The 27966-nt window shown below is 40.8% G+C and overlaps 1 protein-coding gene and 1 non-coding gene across 17 annotated transcripts in view; one reads left to right on the top strand and one right to left on the bottom strand.

Moving 5' to 3' along the window:
- The window catches only part of MACF1 (microtubule actin crosslinking factor 1), a 335119-nt gene that overhangs the window by 63482 nt on the left and 243671 nt on the right, over window positions 1-27966 (top strand). The window contains exon 1 of one of the 16 annotated variants that reach the window (XM_058717964.1): window positions 14944-14986. The exons of the other annotated variants lie outside the window; for them this stretch is intronic. Within the exon in view, the coding sequence (XP_058573947.1) occupies window positions 14959-14986 (28 nt within the window). The 5' untranslated portion in view covers window positions 14944-14958. Of the gene's footprint in view, window positions 1-14943; window positions 14987-27966 lie in introns of those variants that run through there. 16 annotated transcript variants of the gene reach the window in all.
- Window positions 1909-2015, bottom strand: LOC131505773 (U6 spliceosomal RNA). Its single transcript, XR_009258549.1, has one exon. It is a non-coding gene; the product is annotated as a U6 spliceosomal RNA (small nuclear RNA).

Below are 27966 nucleotides of genomic sequence, written 5' to 3'. Positions count from 1 at the left end.
CTGCAGATTATTGTGTTCATAACTTGTTGTGTTTGCATTTAATCTTTTTCTTTTCTTTTTAAGGTTTTCTTTTTAAGTTGTCTCTATACCCAGTGTGGGGCTCAGACTCACAATCCTGAGATCAAGAGTCACCTGCTGTATGCACTGAGCCAGCCAGGTGTCTCCCATTTAATATTTTCCTATCCGTATATACATAACATTTTGTTTTTATATGTTTGTCATTATTGTAATGTAGTTCTTTTTCTTGCTCTTTATTATTTTGTAAGCATTTTTATGCCTTTACCTGTTTGTTTAAATCATTTCTTAACAGCTTGTGGAATTTCCTCAAATGAAAGGATCATTTATTTAACATTTCCCACTTGTGGGGCATGTGTGTTTCCAATTTTTTACAGCTGTACTATGATGATCCACATCTTTGTAAATAAAATCTGTGCATTTCTGATGATACTTTTAGGATAGGTCTCTAGAAGTAGAATTACTGGTCCTAAAACATATATTCAAAGCTCTGAATGTTGGTTTTTAATTTTATTGCACTTCTAAAAGCTATTCAAGTTACCTGTAACACTTTGAATACCTCTGATAGCTCTTGGCCCCTTGTGCTCTAGGGATAGCACTGTCTTCAGGCTCGGTGGCCAACTGGTTCTGATATTTTACTGTGCAGTTAATTTCATCATGGGACAGGTGCCAAGTGTCTCTTTCACTTAGTCAGCAGCTCCCACATGTCATCATCTCATCACTGCACTGTTTTATTCTGAAACTTTTCTCCTAGCAACTCTGGACATTTAAATGGCTTCACTGATCCTCCCAGCCCTAGTACCTTTTCCTCTTGCACTGAGAGATCCATCTGTGTTAATCAGGAAACGCAATACCAAGAATGACCTAATCATTGCTCTACAGAAATCCTGCATTGGAACCCCAGATTGGTCCAAGGTTGAGATTCTCTTTTTCTTTTCTTGCTGTTACTGAGCTAGAAAATCAGGCCAGGTTAACTTGATAGAATTAATTGGTTGACAAACTGCTATGTCATCACCCTTGTTTGTGGTAGGTGACTGCCTCTGAGAGAAATGGAGCTGGGGCCGTGTTTTAAATCAACATATTACAGTCAAGTGCAAATTGGCTTCTGTTACTTGGGACTGACAGGCTTAGGGTAGAATTATAGACTTGATGAGAGTACAATCTTGTTTCTGATTTGGAGTTGACATCCTGGAGCAGACAGTGTGGGCTTTCTAACTGATGATAGACTGGGGTGTTTGGAAATTAGCTTGAGGACTGAGAGAAGGAAGGTACGCGTGTGTGCAGGGCGGTGAATAAAAATGTCTGTCTCTACAGCAGCCAGGATAGTGGAAAATGGCTTGAGTCACCAACAGACAGGATTGCATCCTCCACAGTGAGAACTGTCTACCCCTCCCATTCCCAGAGCCCTTAAGCGAACCTATCACAATGGGGTGATTCTCTCCAGTGCAAGGAATCTGGGAATCTGCATATTTCTGGGGTGAGGCCTGTCAACATCTTTTACAGTACTACGCACCTACTTAGACTTTCAGTAAATCCTGTAGTTTTTGGATGCATGATGGTTTTGTACACTATTAAAGTTTATGCCCTCCTTAATTGTGTGTGTGTGTGTGTGTGTGTGTGTGTGTGTATTTAGCTCTTTTAAAAAAAAATCTTACTTTTTAAAGTACTTTTTACACCCAGTGTGGAGCTTGAACTCACAACCCTGAGATCAAGTGTTGCATGCTCCACCTAATGAGCCAGCCAGGTGCTCCTCTATTTAGCTTTTCAAAGTAATTTTTATTTTTTCTTTTTATCTGAGTTGACACGCAATGTTACATTAGTTTCAGGTGTACAACTTAGTGATTTGACAGATTTATACATTGTGCTGTGTTCACCACGAGTATAGCTACCATAAAAAATATGGAATGCTTCATGAATTTGTGTGTCATCCTCAGACAGGGGCCAAGCTAATCTTCTCTGTATTGTTCAAATTTTAGCATATGTGCTGTCAAAGCAAGCACCTTAATTGTGTGTTTTTTAGGCTTACTGCATGTTACTGGGCTAGAAAGGGTTATCAGTACAAGTTCACATTGGGGTTGGCTTCTATTGCTGCTGGTTTGAAATGCGCGGGGAATATGAGATTCCATGGCATAATGATCCGTACTCTAGATTTTCAAATGTGTGGGGTAGTTCTGTGTTTTTTGTTATGACAGGAGATGACTGTTACACTATGTCTCGCTCTCAAAGAGTGAGCCTGTATGTTAACAAAGTATAAATTATCATTTTTCCCTCATCCTTGGTTTTGTGTTTTTTGAAGTAGTTATTAGTATTGTCCCCACCATTCTGCCACAGTTTCTTTTGGCAATTTTCCTGGAGAAACGCCAGGCTATATAGCTCTAATCGTATGTATTATTCATTACAGCAACTGTGGGCATGGACCCTCTGGATGAATATCAGTTGCTAAACAGTATCTTTTGCTCATTATGGAGTGGCAGGAACCTTATAGACTTCCTGGTTTGATACATCTTGAAATCCTTTGATTTGGAAGATGAGTTTTTATAATTTGTTATCAACTAACTGGTTTATTCCCTGATAATGTTCCATGCTTTCTGTCTCTCTCTCTCTGGAAGTGCCTGTATCTTTCCCCTTCCTTCTTTTTCTTCTTCTTCTTTTTTTTAAAATTTTAAACATTTTTATTCATTCATTCATTCATTCATTCATCTATTTTTTAGAGAGAGAGAGAGAGTGAGCAAGAGAGAGTGGGGGAGAGGGGCAGAGGGAGAGAGAGAGAGAATCTTAAGCAGCCTTCACGCTCAGCATGGAACCTGACTCAGGACTTGATCCCACAATCTGGGATCATAACCTGAGCCAAAATCAAGAGTCAGGTGCTCAATGGACTAAGCCACCCAGGCACCACTCTTTTTTTTTTTTTTTTTTTTTTTTTAAAGATTTTACACATCAGGCTCTGTGTTGATAGCTTGGAACCTGGAGTCTGCTTCAGATTCTGTGTCTCCCTCTCTCTCTGCCCCTACCCTGCTCACACTCTGTCTCTCAAAAATAAATAAAATTAAAAAAAAAAAAGTCACATGCTCCATCAGCTGAGCCAGCCAGGCGCCTCCTCCGACACTTCCTTCCTTTCATTGAGAACCTTTTGCCTATCCAAGACATTGAGGATACAAAGATTAATGACAATCCCTGTCACTGAGGGATTGTCAGTCTCTTGCATGGTCCAGTGGGATATCTATCACCTCTGTCTATTTATCTGGTGCTATTTATAGAGATATGAACAAAGTACTGTGAAAGCAGAGGTGGAGTGATTACTAGGGGCAGCCTGGTGGGTGAATGGAAGACCTGACAGCAGAATTGGTATTTGAGCCAAATCTTGAAGTTGGGTAAGAGTTTGCCAGTTAGGGGAGAAAAGGTATTCTGGAAAGAAAACAGGTGTGCAAAGGAATAAACTCAAGGAAGTCTGTTTCCTCTGGGGAAGAATGAGAAGTGTTGTGAAGTAGGAAGCTGGGGAGAATGGGCAGTTGTTTAGGGTGAGAGATGAAGCTGGAATGGAGAGTTGAGTCTGTGTTATAAAGGGCTAAGCAATAATGTAGGCAGTAGACAGCATTAGATATTTTCAAGGCAGAGAAATGATATAAACAATCAGGGGCTTTTTGATAGGAGAGAAGTAGAACTCTGGCAGCAGTATGAGGTCATATAGAGAGGTAGGGCTGCACCTGAAGTGGAGCTGTATGTATCTGATTTTAGTTTGTCCAGGACAAGAGAAGAAGAGAGCAGGCACATGAAATCCTTCTAAAAGGGAGTTTGGTTTTAGAAACAAATGGATTGTATATTGAACTACAGGTGGAGTGGAGACACTTTTCCCGCAGCTCAAGTTGAACATGACCCTGTGTTGTGCAATGGTTTGTGTTTGGGTCGGTATTTCCTGGGACTCGTCAGGTGATGCACTTCGGCATGAGGCCCATGGTGTAGCCGGGAGAATAGCAGCTCCAAGTGTGTGTCAGTGATAAGAGGGGAGAAGCCCATTTAGCTCTGCGTTGGGCTTCTGTTTCTTTGAAATTCTCTGGGCTGCAGAACCTGGCCCAGGACTCCCATCTTTTCATGACCCTTTACAGATAGCTTGGAGTGTGGACTTCATTATGTGTTGGAGTGTTGGCATTTGATACTGTCTGTGACCTCTCTGCCTATTCAAAATGTTCTTCTCTGTTAGCTTCAGTGAGAGCATTTCTTGGTTTTCCTTTACCTTATTGCTGCTTATGTGCCTCTGCTGAGTCTTTTCTTTTTTCTGACTCTACCTCTGGCAGTTACCTAAGGGGTGAGGCAGTGTGGTGAAGTGGGAAGACCAGGGCCTTGGATCCAGGCTGGTTTGGGTTAAAATCCAAGTTTCTACATTTATTAGCTGAGTGACTTGGGTCAGGCTACTTACTTTCTCTGAGCTTCCATGTTCTCATCTGTAAAACGGGGATAAGAGTGTCTCCCACATAAAATTATGAGGATTACATGGAATGGCACAGGTAAAATTCCTAACACAGCGGGACATGTAAATACACCATACAGACATAGCTGGCATTATGATGCTTCTCCTGACCTTTTTTGTTGTTGTTGTTCCTCTAGCCAGTTCTTCTGGCGTCAGCTTTTCTTTGGAATTGCAAACTCCCACATCTGTCTTCTACTACTTAAAATTTCTCAGTGTTTTTAGGTGTTATTATTTTTTATTATGGTAAAAAAACATGTCATACCAAATCTACCCTCTTAACAAATTTTTACAAGTACAGCACAGCATTGTTAACTGTGCACATTTGTTGTGCAGCAGATCTCTAGAACTTTTTCATCTTGCGTGACTGAAACTCTGTGCTGGTTGAACAGCAACTCCTTGTCCCGCCCCACACCTCCATTGGCAACCACCAGTTTACTTTCTGCTTCCATGAGTTTAATTGCTTTTATAAGTGGAATCATGCAGTATTTGCCATTCTGTGTCTGGCTGATTTCACTTAGCCTGATGTCCTCAAGTTTTATCTATATTGTAGCATGACAGGATTTCCTTATTTTTTAAGGCTGAATAATATTCCATTGTATGTATAAAAATCTCAATTTATTGGTCTGTTTTTCAGCTGCCTGCAGGACATCTGTACTTGGATATCACTTTGAACTCAGTATTTTCACAACCAAGCCTAGACTTGGCTTTCCTCCTCGTTTCCCCAGTTTTGACAGTTGTGCTCACATTTTTCCACTGTCTTAGATCAGAAACCCTGGAGACATCTCTGGCTTCACTCTCTTCATCAACTCCCATTTTCAGTCTGTCATCGGGTCCTTTTGTTTCTTAGAATTTCTCTTAAGTTTGTCCCTTTCTTCCCATTCCCTTTGCCATGAGTCTGGTCCAGTCACTCATCACCTCACGCCTCAACTGCAACTGCATCATATTTTGTTTTTGGTGCTTTCTGTTACCAAAAGTAGGACAGACCTTTTATTTTTAAATTATTTTTTAAGCTTACTTACTTTATCTCTACATGCAGTGTGGAGCTCAAACCCACGACCCTGAGATCAAGAGTCGCTTGCCCCTCCAACTGAGTCAGCTAGATGCCCCATGACAGACTTTTGTGTTCTGTCCCCACTCCGACTCTTCCAGGCTTATCGCATGGAATTTCCAGAACACACTTTCAGCTGAAAACAGATTCATCTCCTTTAAAAAAAATTTTTTTTTAATGTTTATGTAGTTTTGAGAGACAGAGAAATAGAACCTGAGTCGGGGAGGAGCAGAGAGAGAGGGAGACACAGAATCTGAACTGTCTGAGCTGTCAGCACAGAATCTGAGCTGTCAGCACAGAGCCCGACGCGGGGCTCGAACCCACGAACCGTGAGATCATGACCTGAGCCGAAGTTGGATGCTTAACCAACTGAGCCACCCAGGCGCCCCAATCCATCTCCTTATTGTACCTTGAAGTGCCTCATTCATTCTCTACTGCGGCCATTTCTTAGGCAGTTTTTACCTAGAATGCCCTTTATACTTCACTGAAACCTATCCATTCCTTCCAGCCTCACCTCAGGCCTTGCTTCTCCATGAAGACTTCTCAGATTATCACTGTTCATGCTGATGTATTACTTTCCTGCATGGTAGTTTTGTCTTCTCATTGAAATTGTAAGCTTTTTAAAAGGAGTGTTTAATAGATGTCCCATTTCTGTAACTCTCATGGTACTTAGCCCATACCTAGCCAGATTTTAGTGCTCAGTACTGAACGCTGATAAGGTGTGGTGACCAAAGTGAGTTATTCTTTCATTTGACAGATATGTATGAGCACTCACCGTGTGTGCTGTGCTAGGCCCTGGGGTCTAGTGATAGACCGCACAGTGAGGAGACTACTTATCCTGTGCACAAGCACACAAAATATTGGTTGGTTGAGTGAATTTGAGGAAACCAGGTCAGACTCTAAGCGAGGACAAGTGACGAGAAGAGGGAGACTTTAGAAAATAGTCATAAATGAAACAATAATTTATTGAATGTCCTCTGATGTTGATTGATTCTAGGTATTAGGGATATACCAAAGAACAGGGCCAAGTCTCCTCCATTGTAGAGCTTATATTCTAACATTTAAAGGTACTTTTAGGGGCGCCTAGATGACTCTGTCGGTTAAGGATCTGACTTCGGCTCAGGTCATGATCTCGTGGTTCGTGAGTTCAAGCCCTGCATCGGGCTTTCAGCTGTCAGCACAGAGCCCACTTTGGATCCTCTGTCCTAGCTCTCTGTTCCTCCCCTGCTCATGATTGTTCTTGCTCTCTCTTTCAAAAATAAATGAACATTAAAAAAATTGTGTAAAAAAATAAAGGCATTTTTAAAAGGAACACTTAATATTGAGTGAAGCTCATGTGTAGGAGGTGAGCACTGAAGGAGTTAATATGCTTGTAGGGCTCTAGGCTTTGTTGAAACAGATGGTTTCTCTGCCCTAGGGAGTGTTTTTAAGGGGGATTAGAGGACAGGGCTGAGTAGGGCCTGAGATCTCTCTCCTTCACCCCCTAGCACACACACACCTGCTGTTCCGGGGCCTGGTGAGCCATGTAACTTGTCTCCCCACTTGGTGGGCACTTATTTGTAGCTTGTAAGTATGGCTTCAGGGCTTGTTGCATGCTTCTGACCTTTCTTACTTTCCTTTCCTTTTATTTATTGTCCAACATCAGTGAAGTTCCATTTTAATTTAACAGATGTTGGGACTTGTCTGAGTTCCTCTGGTTCATGTCTACTTTTACATAATTGTAATCCTGACCTATATATGTGTTTTTTTTCCAATCCAGTTTTTTTTTTTGGTGGCAAAATACACATAACGTAAAATTTACCATTGTAATCATTTCAAAATGTACAGTTCATTGAGATTACATACATCTGTAATGTTGTGCAACCATCACAACTAGTCTAGCTTCAGAACATTTTCACGATTCCAAATGGAAACCCTGTACCTATTAAGCAGTCACTCCCCCATCCCTTCCCCTCCCTCAGCCCCTGGTGACCACTAATCTGCTTTCTGACTTGTCTATTCTAGATCTTTCCTATAAATGGAATCCTATAACATGTGGCCTTTTGTGTCTGGCTTTTTTCACTTAACATATACATGTATGTTTGCATGCCTGTTTCATGTGACATTGTAAGGATTTTTTTTATTTTTTTTATTTTTAGTGTTTCCCTATAGTCATTATAAGTTCAGTTATAATGTTGGTAATGGCTTCACTTAGGCATTCTCTTAGTTGTTGAATGCTTGGGTTGTTTCCAGGTTGTTGCTATATAAAAACTGCTGCAAGGGACATCTCCCTGACTATGCTGTGTTGTCTTTCAGAGGACTCTGTATATTGCACACCAGCTGCAGAAGCACCATTGTCCTTGATTAGGATAGTGTGGCCTGTTATCCAACTCTGTGGGAGAACAGTCAAGTAATGAATTTTATATAGAAGGGAGCATTATACTTTGCAACAGAAGAGCTTGATCACCGGGGAATGGCAGGGAAAAGAAAGCTTTTTTTTCCCCTACTGTCTAGAATTCTCTGACACTGCCTCCACCCCCTTGGGTGTAGGAAGGAACTGATTATAGCAGTTGAAGATGAAATGTTTTATTCATTTATTCATTCAGCAAAAATGTGTGTGCCTACTGTAGGCCAGACATTTGAAACTTGCTGGTGGCTTGAGCCTGGCTGAGCAGTGCCTTTTACTCCACCTGCCTTTGATACTGCATGGGAGCAAGATGAGGGCCTGCTTCCTGGGTAATCAAGAGAATTCAGAGTCCTAAACCACATGGGACCTTATTACCTCATGGTTTAACACCTCAAGGTTTTGTACCATTATAGATAACAATCACAGCTTAATTTGGGCTATTCACTCCATGGGATTTCAAAGCTGGGCTGAGACTCCTCATACCTGGCTACTCTTGTTTCCCACTGTGACAGAGACCTGGCTGCTAGGAGATATGCCTCTGGGCCTGTGTCCTCATAGTGGTTTTATTCATAATATCCTGGGTAAGGTAGCAAGGGGAGGGAGCTGTTGCCTGGGTATAAAGGCTTTAGGCACTTTAGTATCATAATGCTACTATGCTCATGCAGTGGATGGGGGTGGGAGTGTCAGAGATTCAGAGTTTAGCCCAGATCTATCTGGGGTCAGTGCTGCCGGGGCCTTCCTGACTTCGGGCAGACTGTTTCCCCTCCTTTTTTCCCCCTTACTGACCTATTTTTAAAAATAGTCTTAATTTCCCTTTCCCTGCTGGGAAAATATTGACTACTTAAGGCCGTTCAGGGCCACACTATGCCTCTAAAACCCAGTGCTAAGTGGAGAAAGCACTTGAAACAATTGCCAGATCTTAGCAGTTTACTTAGGAAAGTGGGGTGATTTGGGGTGGGAAGCACAGAGGCTAGTGAGAGCACCCAGAGTTAGGCCTCATCTCTGCCCTCATCTGCTACCACTTGTTGCTTTTCTTCCACTGTCAGAACTTGATCTGTTATGTGTCTGTATCTTCAGATGTATTTTTCTGCCTAGTGTGCTTGAAAAACTGTCAAACATTCCCCCACTCAGGAAGGGCATAGAGGAGAGAGGGCCTAGACCATCAGGCGTAGTAGGGACTCTGTTCTCTCTCTTTCTCCCTAGACCCTGGACCAAGTCGGCCTGGAGTTACTGAGGGGTGGTGTGTTTATGTTTCTGTGGGCTGGTTTTACTGACTGAGACACAAAAGCCCAAAGCACAAGCCATTCCCACAAGCCTAACATTTTCATATTTCTTTCTCTGCCAAAGAATCTTTGGTTAGGGTTAAGAATAACTAGTCTGTCTGTGGAAATACCAAGGCCTTTTGTTTGCCAAAAGAAAAGGGCTTTTGATTAAGGCCTTCTTCACATTTTTTTCTTTTCCTTAAGCTGCTGTGGGAAGACTTGAGAGCCTGTGAAGGTACCATGTTTGAGGGGTTTGGGGGGAGGAAAGATAGCTAAAGAGAACAGGAGAGACTTAATCAGAGACTTTTGCAGAAGTGGAAAGAAGGAAACAAAGGAAATGATAATATTTCTCCAATTTTTGGTGATTGCTTTTGCTAGTCTTTTCCTTCTTCCTGTTTTTTATGAAATACATCCAAAATGAGAGTTCCCCAAGGACCTACACTGCTGATGACCTTGGATCCCACGTTGTCACTTAGTGTGTCTACTTAGCCTTCCCCTTTTGGCCAGAGTTTTTCAACTATAACATGAGGATTGTGATAGTGCCATTTTCATACAGTGGTAATGAGAAGTGAGTGAGGTACTTATGTAAAAAGTACTTAGAACAGTGCCTGGTATATAGTAAGTGCTCAGGAAATATTGACTGTTAGTTTTGTAAATATTACTACTACTGTCTATCTACTACAGATGCTGAGTGTAGCTAGCTTTATTTTTCTGATTTCAAATGTTGCTGTGTAAGGCTATCAGTCAGGCCTTTGTCTTTTTAGAATAAAAGGAGGTAGAGGTTCTCATCAGGCATGATCTTTTTGTCAGTCAGAGGCAAAGGGAAAGACTTATTCTCTATGTAGACACTTCTTAGAGGTTCAGTGTCTCCATAGTTGAATGTCAACAAGGATTCCATTTCATTAAGAGGAGCTTATATTATTACTCTCTGGCAAAACTGCTCTTATTTGTGGGATGGGCGTGGGTCATGACTCCAAGAGGTCATCTACTTTCTTGGTCTTTGATTGAGGGTAGTGAGGTTTCTCGTGCTCCAGGAGAATCTTGAACTGAGTTGTAGAGGAGGTGCCCCTGGTCTTCCAAATACACAGTAGTGAGAGAAACAGGAAAAGGAAATCTCAGTAGGGAAAGGGGGAGTCCTCAGGGCTGGTCTGGCCCCAGTGACTCTAGTACCAGGCTGGGGGAGTGTCATTAATGGCATGTCTGAGCAAGTGCCCAGCCACTCCATTTCCCTGGCCATCCATGAGAGACCTGCTGCGCTACCCATCTTAAGTCTCTGGGCTGTTTTGTAAGCTTGCCGCTTCCTTTCCCGAGTTGCTGGTGTGTGGCTAGAGGGTGACACAGATATGTAAGTTGGTGGTCTCTTTCTTGGCCTTTTCTGTATTGTCTTGAGCTTTTAGGAAGGATTTCCATGTCTACCCTGTCTTCCCCACAAGGTGAAGTCTCATCTTACCTCTTGCAGGAGATTAGATCCTAATGGCAGTACATAAAATGAAAATCCCAAAGAATCAAAATTGTCTTTGAAAAATACCTTAAATGACCCATAAATCAAAGTATATAAACATGGTTTTGTGTATATGCCAGGACAGAGTTAGAACACTGCATGGAGTAGTTGGCTTGTAGTTAGGGGGCATTTTATGGAAAGAAAATAAGTCTTCTCAAACACTAGAATCATATTCAGTATTCAAGGTGCTGGCAGTGTGAGACCACATGGGAACTGAGACTCACTGATGTCTCAGATTCGCATCCTCTCTCTCATATTCACCTTGGTGCATAAGCTGACCTTGGCATAAAACCTTACCAAGTGAAGCCGTGAGCAAACCTATGTGTGTGTGTGTTTAAATTACTTCTCTCTCTGTGGTCAAATTTGTATAGTTAAACGCAAGTGCGTTCTGATTCTCCTGTATCCCTTTTTGCTGTTTTTCTTATTTCTTCTGTTTTTTAAATCTTTGTTTTCTTCTCCTAAACCTGATTTCTAGCTCTCAGAAGTTCTTTTCTCATCCAGAATGCTGATTTGTATGCTTGCCTTTTGCGTTTATTTGTTTTCAGTGTTCAGGATTCTTTCAAGGAGTCTGGGAGAGAGTGCGAGTGGCTGGGTGTGGGGAGACCTCAAAGAGTCTTCTTTTAAATTCTGTAGTCACAGTTTCGGCTTTCTCCACTAACTTAAGATTTTTATCCTTCTCATATAAGGCCTTTTCTTTCTTTCATTTTCTTTCCTTTTAAGGCCATTTCTTCTATAGAAAATTCCTGCTTAGGGTAGGCCAGTTAGAAATGAATTCTCATTATACCCACTAGACTAGACATCACTGGTTTAGCTCTAGAGGTTTAGTTGGTTCGTGGATCAACCCCAAATTTACTGAGGTAGATGAGGAAGAGCCCAGCCAGAGAGGTCAAAAGACACTTTCCTCAAGTCACCCAGCTGGTTATTGACAAGCCGAAACTATGACCTGGTTTCTCTGAATCCCAGTGCTTGCCTTTGAAGCCTTGGAGAGGAACGGTCCTTTGAAAGACCCCAGCCTTTGGGGAATTGTGACTTCTTTTGATTAACTTTATTTCAGTTCCTTTTCTTAACAAAAATGCCAAACAATACAAATGTCAAGAGGGTTAGGAATTCTATTTCAAAGATGTATTTGAGAATTATGTGGCATCTCTTGAGAAAGTCTAGAAACTTGGAGGTATGTTATGATTTCCAAGACCAGGAATCACTGTTATTGGCCTGGGGATTTGAGAGAAGGGAAATTGGTGACCATAGTTGTAGGAGGACCAGGGTTTGTTTAGGGCATCACCTGGAACCCAAAAGGGTAGTTAAGGTCAACAAACACTTGTTAAATTCCATTCTTTGCAAGGCACAGAACTAGGTGTTGAAAATACAGTTCATAGGCATGGCTTTCAAAGGGCTCACACAGTCCTCCGGTCAACTTGAGAAAAGAAGGTGGTGTGTGTATTTGGAGAGCTACCTTAGCAAAGCCGTAATTTCTCTTGTCCTGATTTGGTCATAGAACTGGAGGAGATGGAGTTTTTGTTCATTGGGACCTTGGAAAGCTGAATGCTAGTTTGGTCTCAAATAGGGTAAGGTGGAGTTTTCCTAGTGTCTCAAGAGTCAGTGGTATTTACTCAGTGAAAGAGGCAGTTGGGGAAACATGGAGTTCTTTATACCCTTTTCCTCCTTTTCTTTCTAATGTTCTTCCTTCTGGGAGCTCCTGGTAAATAGTAAAGCTAGGTAGTTTCTCATACTTAAGTTTTTTGTTTTTTTTTTTAACTATTTCTTTTGAGCAGTGGGAACTATCAGAAATAAATAACTGATAAGAAAAATGATTGTGAAAGATTGCCCTTCCTGCATGTAAATCAAACAGTAATCAGGTTTGAGGGAAGTCTATGCTGTCAGTATTTTCAGACATAGAGACAGAAGGAGCTTCTGTCTGGGAGGGCCATATAGTTGTCCTGGTCTTTGTAACCCCACTCCATCCTACTTGTTGTCAGGTTCCTTCAGCTTTTGTTGGTTCAAAACATCACATTTAACAAAGGTCAAAGCTGCAGCCCTTGCTTTCTCAATCCTAAGAAAATGGATTATTTTCAGCCATATGTTTCTTCTGTACCCCAGAAAAAAACCTAAAACAAAACAAAACAAAAAATGAACAACTGAAACCCTCCAATAAAACAAAAACTTCAGCAACCATGATTGGCTTGTAGAGCCTCAGGTGTTGGGCCACCTCATAGGATTTCTTATGCAGGACTTTTCCAGATTGATGACTAATGTACAAAGAACTGCCTCAGGCCCTGCTGTCATCATTTTGCTGTTCAAGGAGGACATCAGAGAAGGGTCCAGGAACCACCCCCCATGTCATTCATAACATTTTTATTGCTGTCTGAGAAGGGGATGGTGGTGGTCATGGTAGGAGCATTTGTGTGTATAGAGCAAGGTAGGACTCCAAGCCCCATGCCCAGTTTCTAATTGGTATTGGTAATATATCCTTTCAGAGAGTCAGCTCTATGAGGTAACTTTGTGGAAACATCTCAGTTCTGTTCTATGCACTGTTTGTTTTGCGATCTACCAGTAACTGTAGTGAATGGGAGAGCCTTTGCCTTCTGAAGTGCCTTTAGGCTGTTCCCAGTGACCCTCCAGTCTTAAGAATCAGTTGGGTGAGAATAATGCTGAAATCCTGTAGCTGTTCGGTTCAAAAGAAAAGCTGCACTGCCATGGTGATAAAGCTCCCAATTGAATAAGGAAAACGGCAATTTCCAAGAATCTGGGTGGTAGTTATTTTAGTCAAGTTGAGAAATGGGATCACTGAGAAGGATTTCCGCAGTATCTAGGCTGTCAGGGAAACAGTTATTCCCCACTGCCTCCTATTTACAAATTCCAGGAGAGGAGCTTGAGGCGTCAAGGTTGTGTCCCTGTCTTCACTATGACAGTCCACAGAGGCCTTCCACCATACTGCTTTACAATTCACTGTAGTTTTTCCTTTTACAAATACTTTATATCCCATGTGTATATATATATATATATATATATATATATATATATATATATATATATGGAGTGGGATTACAAAGACCATATATATACACATATACATGTATATGTATATATATCTTAGTACCTCATAGATGCTGCATGTGCATTAACAGTCTTCCTGAAACCTGAAAATACAAGAAATATAAAAATACACACTTTATGAACCTTGGCTTCTGGGAAACCAACTTGGGATTTCCCTCGTCTATTTGTCCTATCAGACTCCTTGAGAGGGATGGTAAGAACATTTCTCTCTTTTTCCCTCTCTGTGGTTCACCCAAATGGGACAAATTGTTGGATTCAATAACGTTATTTTCCAAATGATTCTTAAGGCATGAGGGTCACTGAGATTTATTTTTAAATTCATAATCTTGGGTTGAGGGAAAGCAGTTGTCCTTACTGAATTCCCTTGTGGAGACTTTCAGCTGCCCAGACACCCCCACATCTTTACTAGGCAAATTCCAGCAGTCTTAAAGCCCTGGCCCTCAGGAGTGAAATTCTGGTCTGGCGTCTCACTCCTGGAATCCTATCATGAGCCATGGCCATGCGTGGATTAGGTGTCAGATTGAAAGGCTGAAGGAACAGGTGGCATGTGAGCTTAATATAAAACTTCCGGCTTGGTAAAGTGGTTTCGGAGACTTATGCTTATTGAAAGTTTCCTTCTGCTTTCTTGTTTGCTTTAGCCATCTTTTGATGGTCTGCTTAGCTCCCTCCAGAGTTTTCTAGGAGCATCCTGGAAGCCTTCAGAATACAAGGAGTTAAACTGCAGTGAACTTGGAGAATGATTAAACCGTGATTAAGTGATATTTTAACTTCTGTTTACAGAGGAGAAATGGAAATCATCAGGGAAAAAAAGTTTGTAGTTTTGACTGAAGTCATCTTATCTTTCTTGGCCAGGGTTGCCTGCCGTTTTTAGTTTCATTTTTAGCTGCAAGGTGAACTCCCCCCACACTTCTGTTCTGATGTCCATCTTTGTCTTTGGTCATATTTCTCTCTCTGTCTCTGCCCACAACTCCCTTTCTTCCCACCTTGACCTCTGCCTCTTTCCCTCCCTCCTTCATGTTATTGGTCTAGGAAAGCCAGTTCCACTCAGAACAGAGGTGGAATGGGACTCGGCTGCTCTCCTGTGTCTTCTGTTCCTTGAAGGCCTTGAGATGAAGCATCGATAGGAGATTTGGGATATTTGGAAAGCCACTGGACTAGTGGAAAAATCACTAGATAAAGAATTGAAGATGCCGGGGTTGAATCCCAGCATTGCTGCTTAATAGCTGTATGATCTTGGATAAGTTACTTCATCTCTGTAAGTCTCAGTTTCCTCTTCTGTAAAATGGGGAGATAATTCCTGTTGGTAAAAGTAGGATTTAGAGAGGATTAGAGTTATGCATATAAAGATTATTCTCTAATCCTAAGAAAATGGGTTATTTTCACCCAAGGGGTATTTAATTATGTTTGAAAGTGGGAGCTTTGTAGTGTAATCGAAGAGGTCAGAGTTGATGGTAGCTAGTGGACTGCCTTTGGTTAGCTTTTTGCCTACTTAACTACATAATGTTAATTGTATAGTTTATATATTATAACATAAAGTTATACTACTCTTTGCCTTTATTCTAGTCTAGTAAATACAGTGGCAACCCAAAGGAGGGCTAGATAGGCCTTTAGTGTATCCCTTCCCCCAACCCCCTCCCCTCCTCCCTTACCCCAGCCACTCTAAATGAACACATTTAAGTGCAAATTGTTTGCTATATAAATATAGCACCAAGAGTTGCTATGATTGTGTCCCCTCTTCTGACCCAATTGTTACATATGAGTCCATTTTATTAAAAATGTCTGGTTCCCTACTCTGGTACTGATGCAAAGATTTATTTCTCTCAAATTATTTGTGGCCAATTTATATAAAAGAAGATGTAAAATAATCTCTGAACATTTTATTTTGTCTCATTTGAGGCATTTCTCTACCTCATTGAGGTAGAGAAGTGGGTCATAGTTATTCCATCTTTTGTCGTTTACTAAAGTGGAGTGAGCCAAGGCCAGTGGGGCCTGGCAGATCACAGGACCTTTGCTGTTCCTCTCAGACCTAGTTAAGCTCGGCTAAGTCTCTAGGTCTTAGAGTACTCAGCTGTTTTGGAAACTAGTTAAAAAGCATAATGTATTGCAATATGGAAGACACTTTGTGGCTTTCTAATTAGTATCTTTTAGCATTTTATTTCTTTTCAGGGGGGGTCCTTAAAAGCAAGTATCTCCAGGGTGCTAAGTATTTGATAGAACATAAGGAAATTTAAGTATCAGAAAACAGTGGCTCAGATTGCTTCTTACCTTATATGTTCATGCACTGGAAGAGTTAATATTGTTAAGATGGTAGTACTCCCCAAACTGATGTACAGATTCAATGTAGTCCCCACCAAAATCCCTGCTGGCTTTTTTTTTTTTTTTTTTTTTTGCAGAAATTGACAAATTGACCCTAAAATTCATGTAGAAATGCAAGGGATCTGTAATAGCCAAAATAATCTTGAAAAAGAAGAACAAAATTGGAAAACTCCCATTCCCAATTTGAAAACTTATTATAGTAATCAAGACAGTGTGGTATTGGCATAAGAATAGGCATATAGATCAATGGTATAGAATTGAGAATCCAAAAATAACCCTCTACATTTATAATCAGTTGATTTTTGACAAAGATGTTGAGACAGTTCAATGGAAGTAATTGTCTTTTCAGCAAATTATACTGGGACAAGTTCATATCCATATGCAAAAGAATGAAGTTGGACCCCTACCTGACACTATATGCAAAAGCTTAAAATGGCCCACAGATCTATGTGTAAGAGCTAAAACTATAAAAACATTTAGGAGAAAATTTAGGAAAAAAATCTTTGTGACCTTAGATTAAGACATCATTTCTTGAATATGACACCCAAAGCACAAGCAACAAAAGAAAAGAAAAAAATAGATAAATTGGACTTGATCAAAATTAAAGACTTTAGTGCTTCAAAGGACACTATTTTTTTAAGTTTATTTATTTATTTTGAGAGAGAGAGAGAGCGTGCGTGTGTGCGCGCTCAAGTAGGGGAGGGTAGAGAGAGAAGGAGAGAGAGAAAATCCCAAGCAAGATCCATGCTCAGTGTGGAACCCAACATGGGGCTCAGTCTCACAACATGAGATCATGACCGGAGCAGAAATCAAGAGTTGGACACTTAACTGACTGAGCCCAGCTGAGCCCAGCTACTGACTGAGCCCACTGAGTTCCAGTGTACTGTCCCCAGTACACTACTTAAAAAGTGAAGAGACACACCACAGAATGGGAGAAAATATTTACAAATCATATATTTAATAAGGGATTTATATTTAAATGTATAAAATGAACCAATAGAATCTAACAGTTAAAAACCACACAACTCAAAGATGGACAAAAGATTTGAATAGACATTTCTCCAAAGAAGATACACAAATGACCAAAAAATACATGAAAAGATGCTCAACATTTTTTCATTAAGGAAATGCAAATCAAAACCATAATGAGAATGCCACTTCATAACAACTAGAATGGCTACTATAATAAAAAAGTGAAGATGTGGAGAAATTGGAACCCTTATACGTTGCTGGTGGGAATGTAAAATGGTTCAGCTGCTTCAGAAAATAACTTAGTGGTTCCTCAAAAAGTTGCATGACCTAGCAATTCCACTAAGTATATATCCAAGAGAAATGAGTATGTATATCCACATAAAACTTGTACAACATATGCTCATAGCAGCATTATTCATAATAGCTCAAAAGAGGAGACAACCCAAATATCCATCAACTGATCAACAGATAAACAAAAAGTGTCATATGTATACAATAGTATAATATTCAGCAACAAAAAGGAATCAAGTATTAATCGATGCTAATATGGATCAAACTTAAAAACATGCTAAGTGAAAGAAGACCATTACAAAAGACCACATATTGTACGATTCTATTATACAGAATAGGCAAGTCCATGGAGACAATAAGTAGGTTAGTGGCTGCTGGGGCTGGGAGAGGGTGGAATGGGACATGATTGCTAATGGATATAGGGTTTCTTTGAGTGGTAATGAAATGTTCTAAAATTACATGGTGGTGATGGTTGCACGACTCTGTGAATATGTCAAGATCCATCGAATTATTTGCTGTAAAAGGGTAAACTGAAGGGCGCCTGGGGGGCTCAGTTGGTTAGGTGTCCAACTTCAGCTCAGGTCATGGTCTCATGGTTTGTGAGTTCGAGCCCTGCATCAGGCTCTGTGCTGACAGCTCAGAGCCTGGAGCCTGCTTCAGATTCTGTGTCTCCCTCTGTCTCTACCCCTCCCCTGCTCATGCTCTGTCTCTGTCTCTGTCTCTCAAAAATAAACGTTAAAAAAAATCTTTTTAAAAAGGGTAAATTGTATGGTATGTGAATTAAACTCAATAAAGCTGTTATTTAAAAAATTTAGGGTGATTTGTATGTATGAATAGTATTTTGTCAATTTGTGCTTGTCTCCTTATTCCTGCCATTGTGAATCTTGAAGTTAGAGCATCACTGTCTTGAGCACTGGGTAGGTTACTGTTGCCCCAAAGCCTCAAGATGAGAAATTTAGGTTTGCTATCACTTTATGTGGAATAGTTGATGGCACATTGTATAAGGAACAAAAGCTTTTAAGGCGAATGCCCTGAGGTTGAAAGCTTTCCAGGTTTTAAGTGTGACTCTCGGTGTCCTACGTTCATTCTTATTTATCTTCTCAACTCTGTGTTCCACTGGCATAGATAGCTTATGTTTTGGGTCGCAGGCCTCCTTCCAGCTCCACCAAGAACCTCAGTTCTTTCATTTCTTACATTTTTTTCTCCAGGCTGTTGATCTTGCTCTGAGACACTCTTTCCTGGGAGGTGTAGAGACAGCAGCTGGAGGAGCCGCTGGGTGGCGCCCTGTCCTCAGAGGACTGACAAAAATAATGACTTGCCTGGAAGAGGCCTGGGCTTGTGTTGGCAGGAAGAGATGACTCATTTTTCATCAAAGGAATTTCAAAGAAGATATAATGACAGGATGATGTCAGAGGAGCAGGTGGAGACAGGAACCTCGATTGAGGCTGGAGGGAGGTGTTGAATTGTATGGTTGCCTGGGCAGTCAGAATGATTGACTAGCACAGATCACAAGAAACATCACCTGTTTTTTAGTTCCTTTCTCATGAGCCCTGGTGTGGGCAGTGCTGTTCATGAGCCTTTAGAGCATGTGGTCAAGTCTCTGCCTGTCTTGGGTGTACCGTGTTTTTAACTGGGTGAGACATCTCATGACATCCTGTGCCAGTCGTGGATTTCTTTCACTCGCAGTGTAGTGTGGTCTTGCACTCTGCGTGTTAGGTCTATGGTTAGCAGTGTCTGTGTCTCGGAATTGAAACTCACATGCTCGTGGAGGCTGGAAGTGTGGCATTTCCCCTGATATTTTAGATACAGGAACTTGCCTAGATATCAGAAGGTCAAATCTCAGAGACTTGGCTTTATTGCCAAAAGTACTCTGGTTCGCTCCAGTGTTGTTGTTTTTTTTTTTTTTTTTTTTTTTTTTTTTTTTTTTCAGTTTCCTCCAGTGTTTTGGCAAGACCTGGATCTTTGCTCTAACCTCAAATTTCTTTTCTTTTTTTTTTTTTTCCTCTCTTTGAATTGGAGGCCCTCTGTGGTGTGTAGGGATAAAGCTGATAAGTGGGGGAAACTTACAGTCAGGAGAAAGGATAGTAATTTTCGGTATCTCTTCATATTGCAACTCACTAAAGTTGGTTAGGTATTCAGGCTTCCATTTATTTTATTTTATTAATTATTTTTTAGTAATTAATTAACTCATGACTCTGAGATCAAGAGTCAAATGCCCCTCTCCCACAACTGAGCCAACCAGTCACCCCCAGGCTTCCATTTACATTAAGCTTACAGAAGAGTGTTCCTAGTCACTACTATTATGCCTTAACACTTACCAGACTCTGCATGATTATGAGATTGGAGGCTAAACCAGCAGTTTTCAAAAAGATAAGAGAGGGTATTTATCACTTGTATTCTGTGTCAGGATTCAGGTCTCCCAAGGAATATCTGGGGAGAGATGGCTTAGTAATATCAGTTGCTGTCTTTGTGCTTTATGAGTCATTTATCTGAAAGTGGCTTGGAGTACTTTCCGGTAGCATTGGACAGAAGATATTGCCTCTCTTTAAGATACACCATAAACAAGAAGAAAAAGTTAAAAAACAAGGCAAAACAAACCCCCCAGAATTGGATGGCATGGAGGAAAACATTATTTGGTGCTGTCTTGAATTGTTGCATCCTTCTGGCTGATCATCTGGCTGTACTCCTAGGTACACTGTGGAACTATAGCTGGTCTTTGGAGGAAGGGTAGGAAAGATGTGAATCAGGAGGGACTGAATCAGAGGTTTCTTAGAGAAGAGTGCTGGACTTCCCTGGGCCCTAGGTGGCAACATTCCTCCTCCATACTAGTTGTACTTCTCCCTGTATCTCTCCATGAAATAACAAATCATTAGAAGAGACTTTTAGCCTGACATGCCAAAGACCGAGGGGAAAATGCTCCCAAGCATGGGTTTTATTTGGGAGATCCCTGAGGGTAATCTTTGATGAGGCTGTTTCAGAAGTCACCACCTGACTCACTGAGTCAGATGAGTCTGAGTGGAAGCAGCAGTCTTGACCGGAACATGTTCTTTATACCTGCCTATAATGTGTATAGATCTTCCCTTTCTTTGGTTATGGGTGAAATGCCTTTAATCATAAGGTCAAGCAGTGATAAGGGAGAAATGTTCCGACACAACAATTAACCAGAATGTTAAGGGAATCTATTGTGGGGATTGGGATTCCAAATATCTTTTTGATTTTTCCTTTTTCTTCTTCTTTTTTTTTTTTTTTTTTAGTGGGAGGACTCTTTTAAGGGCTCATTGTTACCTATAGGATAAAATCCAAACTCATCTTGTTATTTAAGACCTTTCATAATCCAGCCCAACTTTCTATAAACTTATTTTTATCAAAATTATATTTATTCTTATTTTAAAAGATCAAATATTACTATGAGACTTACAACAAAAATTACGTGGGGCGCTTGGGTGACTCAGTCAGTTGAACGTCTGACTCTTGGTTTCAGCTCAGGTCATGATCCCAGGGTTGTGGAATTGGGCCCTGCATCAGACTCTGTGCGGAGCGTGGAGCTTGCTTGGGATTCTCTCTCTCTTCCTCTACCCTTCTCCCCTACTCTCTATCTTAAAAAAAAAAAAAAAAAAAAGAAATCTGTTTTGTCCCTCCCCATTTCTGAGACTGCTTCCAAGTCATGTAGAGGTGTTTTTTTTTTTTTTTTAGTATTTTCCACTACATTTCCTTTTTTTTTTTTTTTTTAATTTATTTATTTATTTTGAGAGAGAGAGAGCACGAGCAGCGGAGGCGCAGAGAAAGGGAGAGAATCCCAAGCAGGCCCCATGCTATCAGCTTAGAGCCCTATGCAGGGCTTTATCTCATGGAACTGTGAGATCATGACCTCAGCTGATATCAAGGGTCGGTGCTTAACTGATTGAGCCACCCAAACACCCCTCTTTCTTTTCTTTTCTTTTTTTAATTTTGTTTATTTATTTTGAGAGAGAGGGAGCATGAGTGGAGGAGGGAAAGAGAGAGAGAGATACAGTACCGGAAGCAGGCTCTAGGCTCTGAGCTATCAGCACAGAGCCTGACATGAGGCTTGAACCCACAAACCATGAGATCATGACCTGAGCCGAAGTCCTGTGCTTAACCCCTGAGCCACCGAGGCCCACCCCTCTTTCTTTTTCTTTAAAGTAGCTTCCAGCCCAACAGGGTGCTTGAACTCACAACCCCGAGATCAAGAGTCACATGTTCTACTAATTGAGCCAGCCAGGCACACCTCTGCTACATTTCTTTCTCTCTCTCTTTTTTTAAGTTTATTTATTTATTTTGAGAGAGAGAAGGCACGAGTCAGGGAGGGGCAGAGAGAGAGGGAGAAAGAGAATCCCAAGCAGGCTCTGCACTGTTAGCATGGAGCCCAATGTGGGGCTTGAACCCACAAACCATGAGATCATGACCTAAGCCAAAATGGAGAGTTGGACGCTTAACTGACTGAGCCACCCAGGTGCCCCCTACTACATTTTGTAAATATACCCTTGTTTTACTGCTTCTTGATTTTTCATTTTTTGACATTATCTGTTGATAATCAGCTATAGAAAATTAGGATTTAGTTCTTTCATCCCCGCCCTCTTCCCTCTTCTCCCTTTTCTCATTGTCACACATTATTTCCATTGTGTGGTATTCAGTGTTTAGATTATTATGGTCATATAAATATTTGCTTAAAGGTGAGCCACACAGTATTTTATAATTACATTTCCTTTCTTGACTGACTTTTTTCCCCCTGGAATTAATTGCCTTATTTTATCACTTGTTTTCTTGGCCCTAACTCCATGCTCTCCCATGGGGACTGTAAGACAGCTCTCAGTATGTTGGAACATATCAAATAATATACATATGTATATATTTTTAATAATCTTTGGAGAAATTCCCCAGGAGTTTCTTTTCTCCAGTTTTGTTCTCCAACTCAAGCCTTGAGTAAAGTTGTCATTCTGGGACTTTTCCTGCACCATCATACTGGGAAATTCATTTACCTCTCTTCTGTGTTCAATCCCATGTTTCCTGTATCTCATGCTGCCATTTTTCTTGGTTTACTCCATTCCTTCATTGGAATATACCTTAGAGTAGTTTCCTAAGAAAAGATACATGAGAAGTAAATATTTTTGAGACTTTGCTTATCTGAAAATGTCTTTATTCTACTTTTCATTTGATTAAGAGTTTGAGTATAGCCTTCTAGTTTGCAAATGGTGTTCCATCAGAGTTTTGAAGACAATCCTCCCTCTGCCTTCCTGTGCTGCTACTGAGAAGTCCAATGCCATTCTGCTTTCTGAATTTTGTTTGTGACCTATTTTTTTTTCAACAGCTCTTAGGATTTCATTTTTGTCTCTGGTGTTCTGAAATATTGTGATGATGTGCATTGGAGAGGATCTTTTTTAATTTGCTGAGTTGAGTTCTCCTTAGGTCTTTTTCATTTGAAAACACATCTTTCATTTATTAGTTCTTTGATAATTTCCACCCTTCCATTTTCTCTTTCTGATACTTCTGTTAGCTGGATATTGAGCTAATTTGATGGCTTCTCTGAATATTTCCTTCCCTGTATTTCCTCTATCTTTGTCTTTTTGTTTTAGTTTATGGTAAAGATCCTCAGCAATATCTTCCAACTCTTCTTTACAATGGTTTATTTCTGTTGTCGTATTTTTTATTTCTGAGCATTTAAAAGATTTTCTGAGTGTTCCTTTTTATACTACTTGTTCTTGTTTTATGGCAATATTACTTGTTAGTGCATTCTGAGGATATTAATTACAGTGCCCTCAACCCCCTCAATGTTTTCCTCTGCTTCTAATATTGTCTCTGTTTGTTGCCTTTTTTTTTTTTTTTAAGTTTATTTATTTTTGAGAGAGAGAGCGAGAGAGAGCGAATGCCCGCACACAGGGAAGGGGCAGAGAGAGAGAGGGAGGGAGGGAGAGAGAGAGAGAGAGAGAGAGAGAGAGAGAGAGAATCCCAAGCAGGTTGTGTACTGTTAGCACAGAGCCTGATGGGAGGCTTGAACCCACGAACCATGAGATCTTTGTGAGATCATTACTTGAGCCGAAGTCGGACGCTTAACCAACTGAGCTGCCCAGGTGCCCCTGTCTCTGTTTCAGGCTCCTTTTGTTTGTTCATTTTGGTCTCTGTCTTTCACCTTAGAGATGCTGTTAAAATGTCTGATGTTTCTTGGTGATCTTCATATATAAGACTTAGCTCTTAAAAAGCTAAGCCTAACAAGCTGACTTGTTGACTAGTGTGTTCTTAATGAATTATCAGGTAGGGGAGGTCTTTTTCTCCAGAGAGGAATTGGCCAGTCTTCGTCTGGGGCCTTTTAAGCCTGGCAGCCAGAGCTCTGGGGTTGCCAGTCTGGACAGTGGGGCAGAGGGGAGAGTCTTGTTCATTATGTCAGATTTCACTGAATACCCCTGTTATTAGTGAAGCACACTTCTGACCTCATGTGGGCCTCACGACTTTGAACGTGTCTTGTATTCAGCCTCATCATGCACCTTTCTACCCCTTGCCCTCAAGCCTACAGCGACCCCTGATGCATCCAGTTCCCCAGGCTTTCTGGAGCCCTGCAGCAGTTTCCCTAGTTTCTTCTTGTTCCCCATTCTTCACAGGCACTTAGCAGAAAGATTAAGCTGAAATTTAAATTAGTGAACGTTGATCTATCCATGCTGTGGTTTTTGAAACTTCTGTTGATATTTTTATTCTTTTCTGTGGGTTTGTCCTGTTTTTATCCCTTGACTGTCATTTTCCTGAGGTTTCAGAAAGAATGGAGATAAATGTGCGTGTTAAGTCTGCCGCATAGAACCTAAAGTTGGCAGAAGTGAATCTTCCAAACTTCTTGCTCGTTCACTCTCAAATGCACAAACTCTGTGCTCTAGTTTTATTTCTTCTTTCTTGTTTTCATTTTCTTGCTCAGGTTATCTTTCTTCCTGGAATGTGTGCTCTTTTTGATTTTAGAATGTTGACATCCTACATGTTCTCCTAAACCCAGTTTATGTGCCTCATACAGGGAAGCCTCCCCCCACCCCCAATTTCTCCAACTGGAAATGACCATTCCATTGACTGCATTCCTAAATTTCTTGTTCACTGAATTCTCGTGGTCTTGCCACCCTCATGACACAGCATACTGCCTTATGCTATAATTATTTATACACATGCCACTTCCCTGGTTAGATTGTAAGGTCTAAAAGGGTATTATAAGACCGCTTTGTAATTTGTTGTTGTTGTTATGGGTAACAACACAAATCCCAGGCAACTAGATATTTCACAGAACCACAGAAGTTTAGGGCTAGCAAAGAATGTAGAGATCTAGAATGTCACCTCATTTTATGAATGAATAAACAGATCCAGTGTGATTAAATGATCTTTTAGTCATATGATAAACTAGTCAGGACTGGAGATATCACCTCCTTTTCTAGTTCTCAAACTGCTAAATGTAGTGATAAAATCTGATATGTGTTTAATTAAATATTCTCATTAATACAGGGTTAGCCAAAGGGCACTTTTTGTTTCACTCTTTTTGAAAATTTTTATACATATCTTTTTGATCTTAGTAATCAGGTAATTTTGTCATAGGTAATATCATAGGTAATTTTTCCTCTCCTTCCTTCCCTCCCTCCCTCCCTCTCTTTCTCTCTCTCTCTCTCTCTCTCTCTCTTCTTTTCTTTTCTTTTTGATAAGTTAGGATCTTCAATATTATAAGTTTAGCTAAAAATTGGCTGGGTAATAGTTTCATTCCAAGGCATCAAGGACCCATGGATTATAGGTAAAAGAAAAATGTAGGCAGCTATACTGAAAGTGCCCTGATTTCAAGGAAATTTAAAAAAATTAATGATACTGTGTATCAGGAGTGATTCTTTTTCACCTTTCACCTAACAGTAGAGTAGACCCAATTTAGTTGAGTCCTAGTTAATTGAAGTTTTGCTGTTTGATAATTCATCAAAGATTATTGCTCAAAGTAAATTGTGTCAAAAATTATTTAGCTCTTGATGGTCATTTTCAGAATGTTTGAGATAAGCTTTGGAGATTTAGATGCTCCAGGAATGTCCTTTGGGAGAAAGTTGAACTACAACTATTGTTCATTTAGGATTTGTTGAATATCAGATATGCCAGTCACTAATCAAAAACCCAGATGTCATTCTTTTCCTCATTTCCTCATCACCTACTTTGGGAACTTGAGGATAGACGATGGGCAGTTTTGTTTTTTTTTTTTTTTTTTTTTTCAACGTTTTTTATTTATTTTTGGGACAGAGAGAGACAAAGCATGAACGGGGGAGGGGCAGAGAGAGAGGGAGACACAGAATCCGAAACAGGCTCCAGGCTCCGAGCTGTCAGCACAGAGCCCGACGCGGGGCTCGAACTCACGGACCGCGAGATCGTGACCTGGCTGAAGTCGGCCGCTTAACCGACTGCGCCACCCAGGCGCCCCGACGATGGGCAGTTTTTTAGGCTGCTCCCTTTCTTTGAGATTTGGTTTTCATTGGGGTTTTGCCTTACAGATGAGGCTGAGTGATGGTAGATGGTTTGATACTGAGTCTGGCTTGCAGTCTCCACTGAGCAAGCTGTTGCTGGACAAGCAGTCTATGGTAGATGAGCCATAACCAATTTGTAGGCTGGGTTGGGCTCTGCCTAATGCTCAATACTTTTGGTTTTATCCAAAGTAGAATCTGTTGCCCTCAGATTTTAGAGAGTAGGGATTTATTGTACTCATTGGTATTTCTGCCTTCGGCTGTTTCTGCATTGCCACCTGGCTGCCATTAGAGGGAATTCACTATAGCTCTGAGTCCCTGCAGAGGGCTGAGAGGAACTATCCCTGTTTCCAGGATGGAGCATGTGTTCTCTTTCCTTAAAACTGTTACCCAGATTTCCTTTTATGACTTGTTAAGTCAGAGGCAGCTGCGAGGATGCATCGGGGAAGCATTACTCACTGGGCACACATAGTGACCCTGACTGCTGGTGAGGAGCCTGGGCCGAGCTGAGAGTGAGTCAGCTTTGGAAATGGAAAAATTCAGGGTAGTGGGGGGTAGGGATTATGTGCCAGTGACTGCTTCTTCTGTGTCTGTTCTTTTCTCTGTAAGAACTTACCAGAAAGCTGTGAATACTGGGGATCCAGTTGGGGCAGCCAATACGCCAACCAACTTTGAGGTGATAATGTGTTCATGAAAGGAGAGAGCTGACTACACCTAGCATCCCTGCCTTTTATATTATGTGTGTGTGGGTTTTGAGGCAAGCTTGAGCTTGTGTTATGAAAGTTCTATGTGTGCGAATTTCACTAGAGTAAAAGCAGTCACAGAATCTTTGTCTTCGTTATAAAACTCAGTCTTCTGTATCTGTCTTTGTCCAGTAGGGGTCACTGGGGGTTTAAGCTCCAAATGAGAGAAACTCACTAATCTTACGGTAGACCAACCATATTCCTCGTCTTTGTTGTGACATCTTTGTATATTGAGCACTTTTTTTTAATAAACATTAGAATAGAAATAAAAAATGTGAACTTGTATTAAGAAATTTGTAAATCTACTGAATATATGAAGAACAGATTATTCCAAATGCTAGGTGAGACAAGAAGCCAAAGCTGAGATGGAATTGGTTTTATAAATAAGATTGGAAGAGACTTTTTTTAACAAAGTGAAAGGAGACAAGGAAAGAAAACTGTTTATTAAGCATCTGATGTATACTTACCTACTACAACTCCTAGAAATAGTTTTTTGTTTTTTTTTATTTTTAATGTTTACTTACTTTTGAGAGAGAGGGAGAGATAGAGTGCGAGTGGGGGAAGGGCAGAGAGAGAGGGAAATGTAGAATCGGAAGCAGGCTCCAGGCTCTGAGCTGACAGCACAGAGCCCCACATGGTGGGCTTGAACCCATGGACTGAGATCATGACCTGAGCTGAGGTTGGACTCTTAACCAACTGAGCCACCCAGGCGCCCCAGGATAAATAGGTATTTTTATACACATTGTACATTTTAGGAAATATTCAGAAATATTAAGTGGCGCCCCTAGGGTCCCATAATTAGTATTTTGTGATACTACTAGAGGAGATCCTGTTAGGCACATTTATTTGAGTTTGGTCCTTGGACCCTAGTGAGGGTTCATGAGAGCAGGTTTTATTAGAAGATAAGCAGGGCCTGGTGGTAGAAAGACCAAATGATTCTCATGTTGTGGATTAGGATTCAGAGCAGGCTCCAGGGGTCCATAAGTGTAAAGAAGCTGACAAATCTGTCTTTGTGTTCAGGTGACAAGTTTTTTCTCTTTATCATTTAGGCTACTGCCAAGATCTAGAAAACCATCTCACAGAGATCTAAAATTAGCCGTTTGTTTGTGTGCATAGCTTGGTTTCCATGGATAAATAGTTTAAGTTGGTCTCTCTTACCTACCTCTTATCTTGGCCCGGACTCTTCTTCTGAGCCTTGAGTATAGCTACCTACTAGCATTCTCAAGGCTGACTGGTTACCTTATTGTTGAGTTCCTGACCCTTTGTCAGCTGCATACCCATTCTGCCCTCTTGTGTTCCAAGGTGTCTCAGAGAAACTAAAATGGATCACATGTTTCTTAGCCAGACCACACTGCAAGATGTTTGCCATTGAAACTGTTTTTATTTGGAAAAGCATTTAAAAAATGTGTTTAGGCTGGATAGGAGTCAGGTGCTACTCTCCATCA

The sequence above is a fragment of the Neofelis nebulosa genome, chromosome 2 (assembly GCF_028018385.1).
Source record: "Neofelis nebulosa isolate mNeoNeb1 chromosome 2, mNeoNeb1.pri, whole genome shotgun sequence".
Taxonomy (NCBI): domain Eukaryota; kingdom Metazoa; phylum Chordata; class Mammalia; order Carnivora; family Felidae; genus Neofelis; species Neofelis nebulosa.
This window is presented reverse-complemented; position numbering and strand designations above follow the sequence as displayed.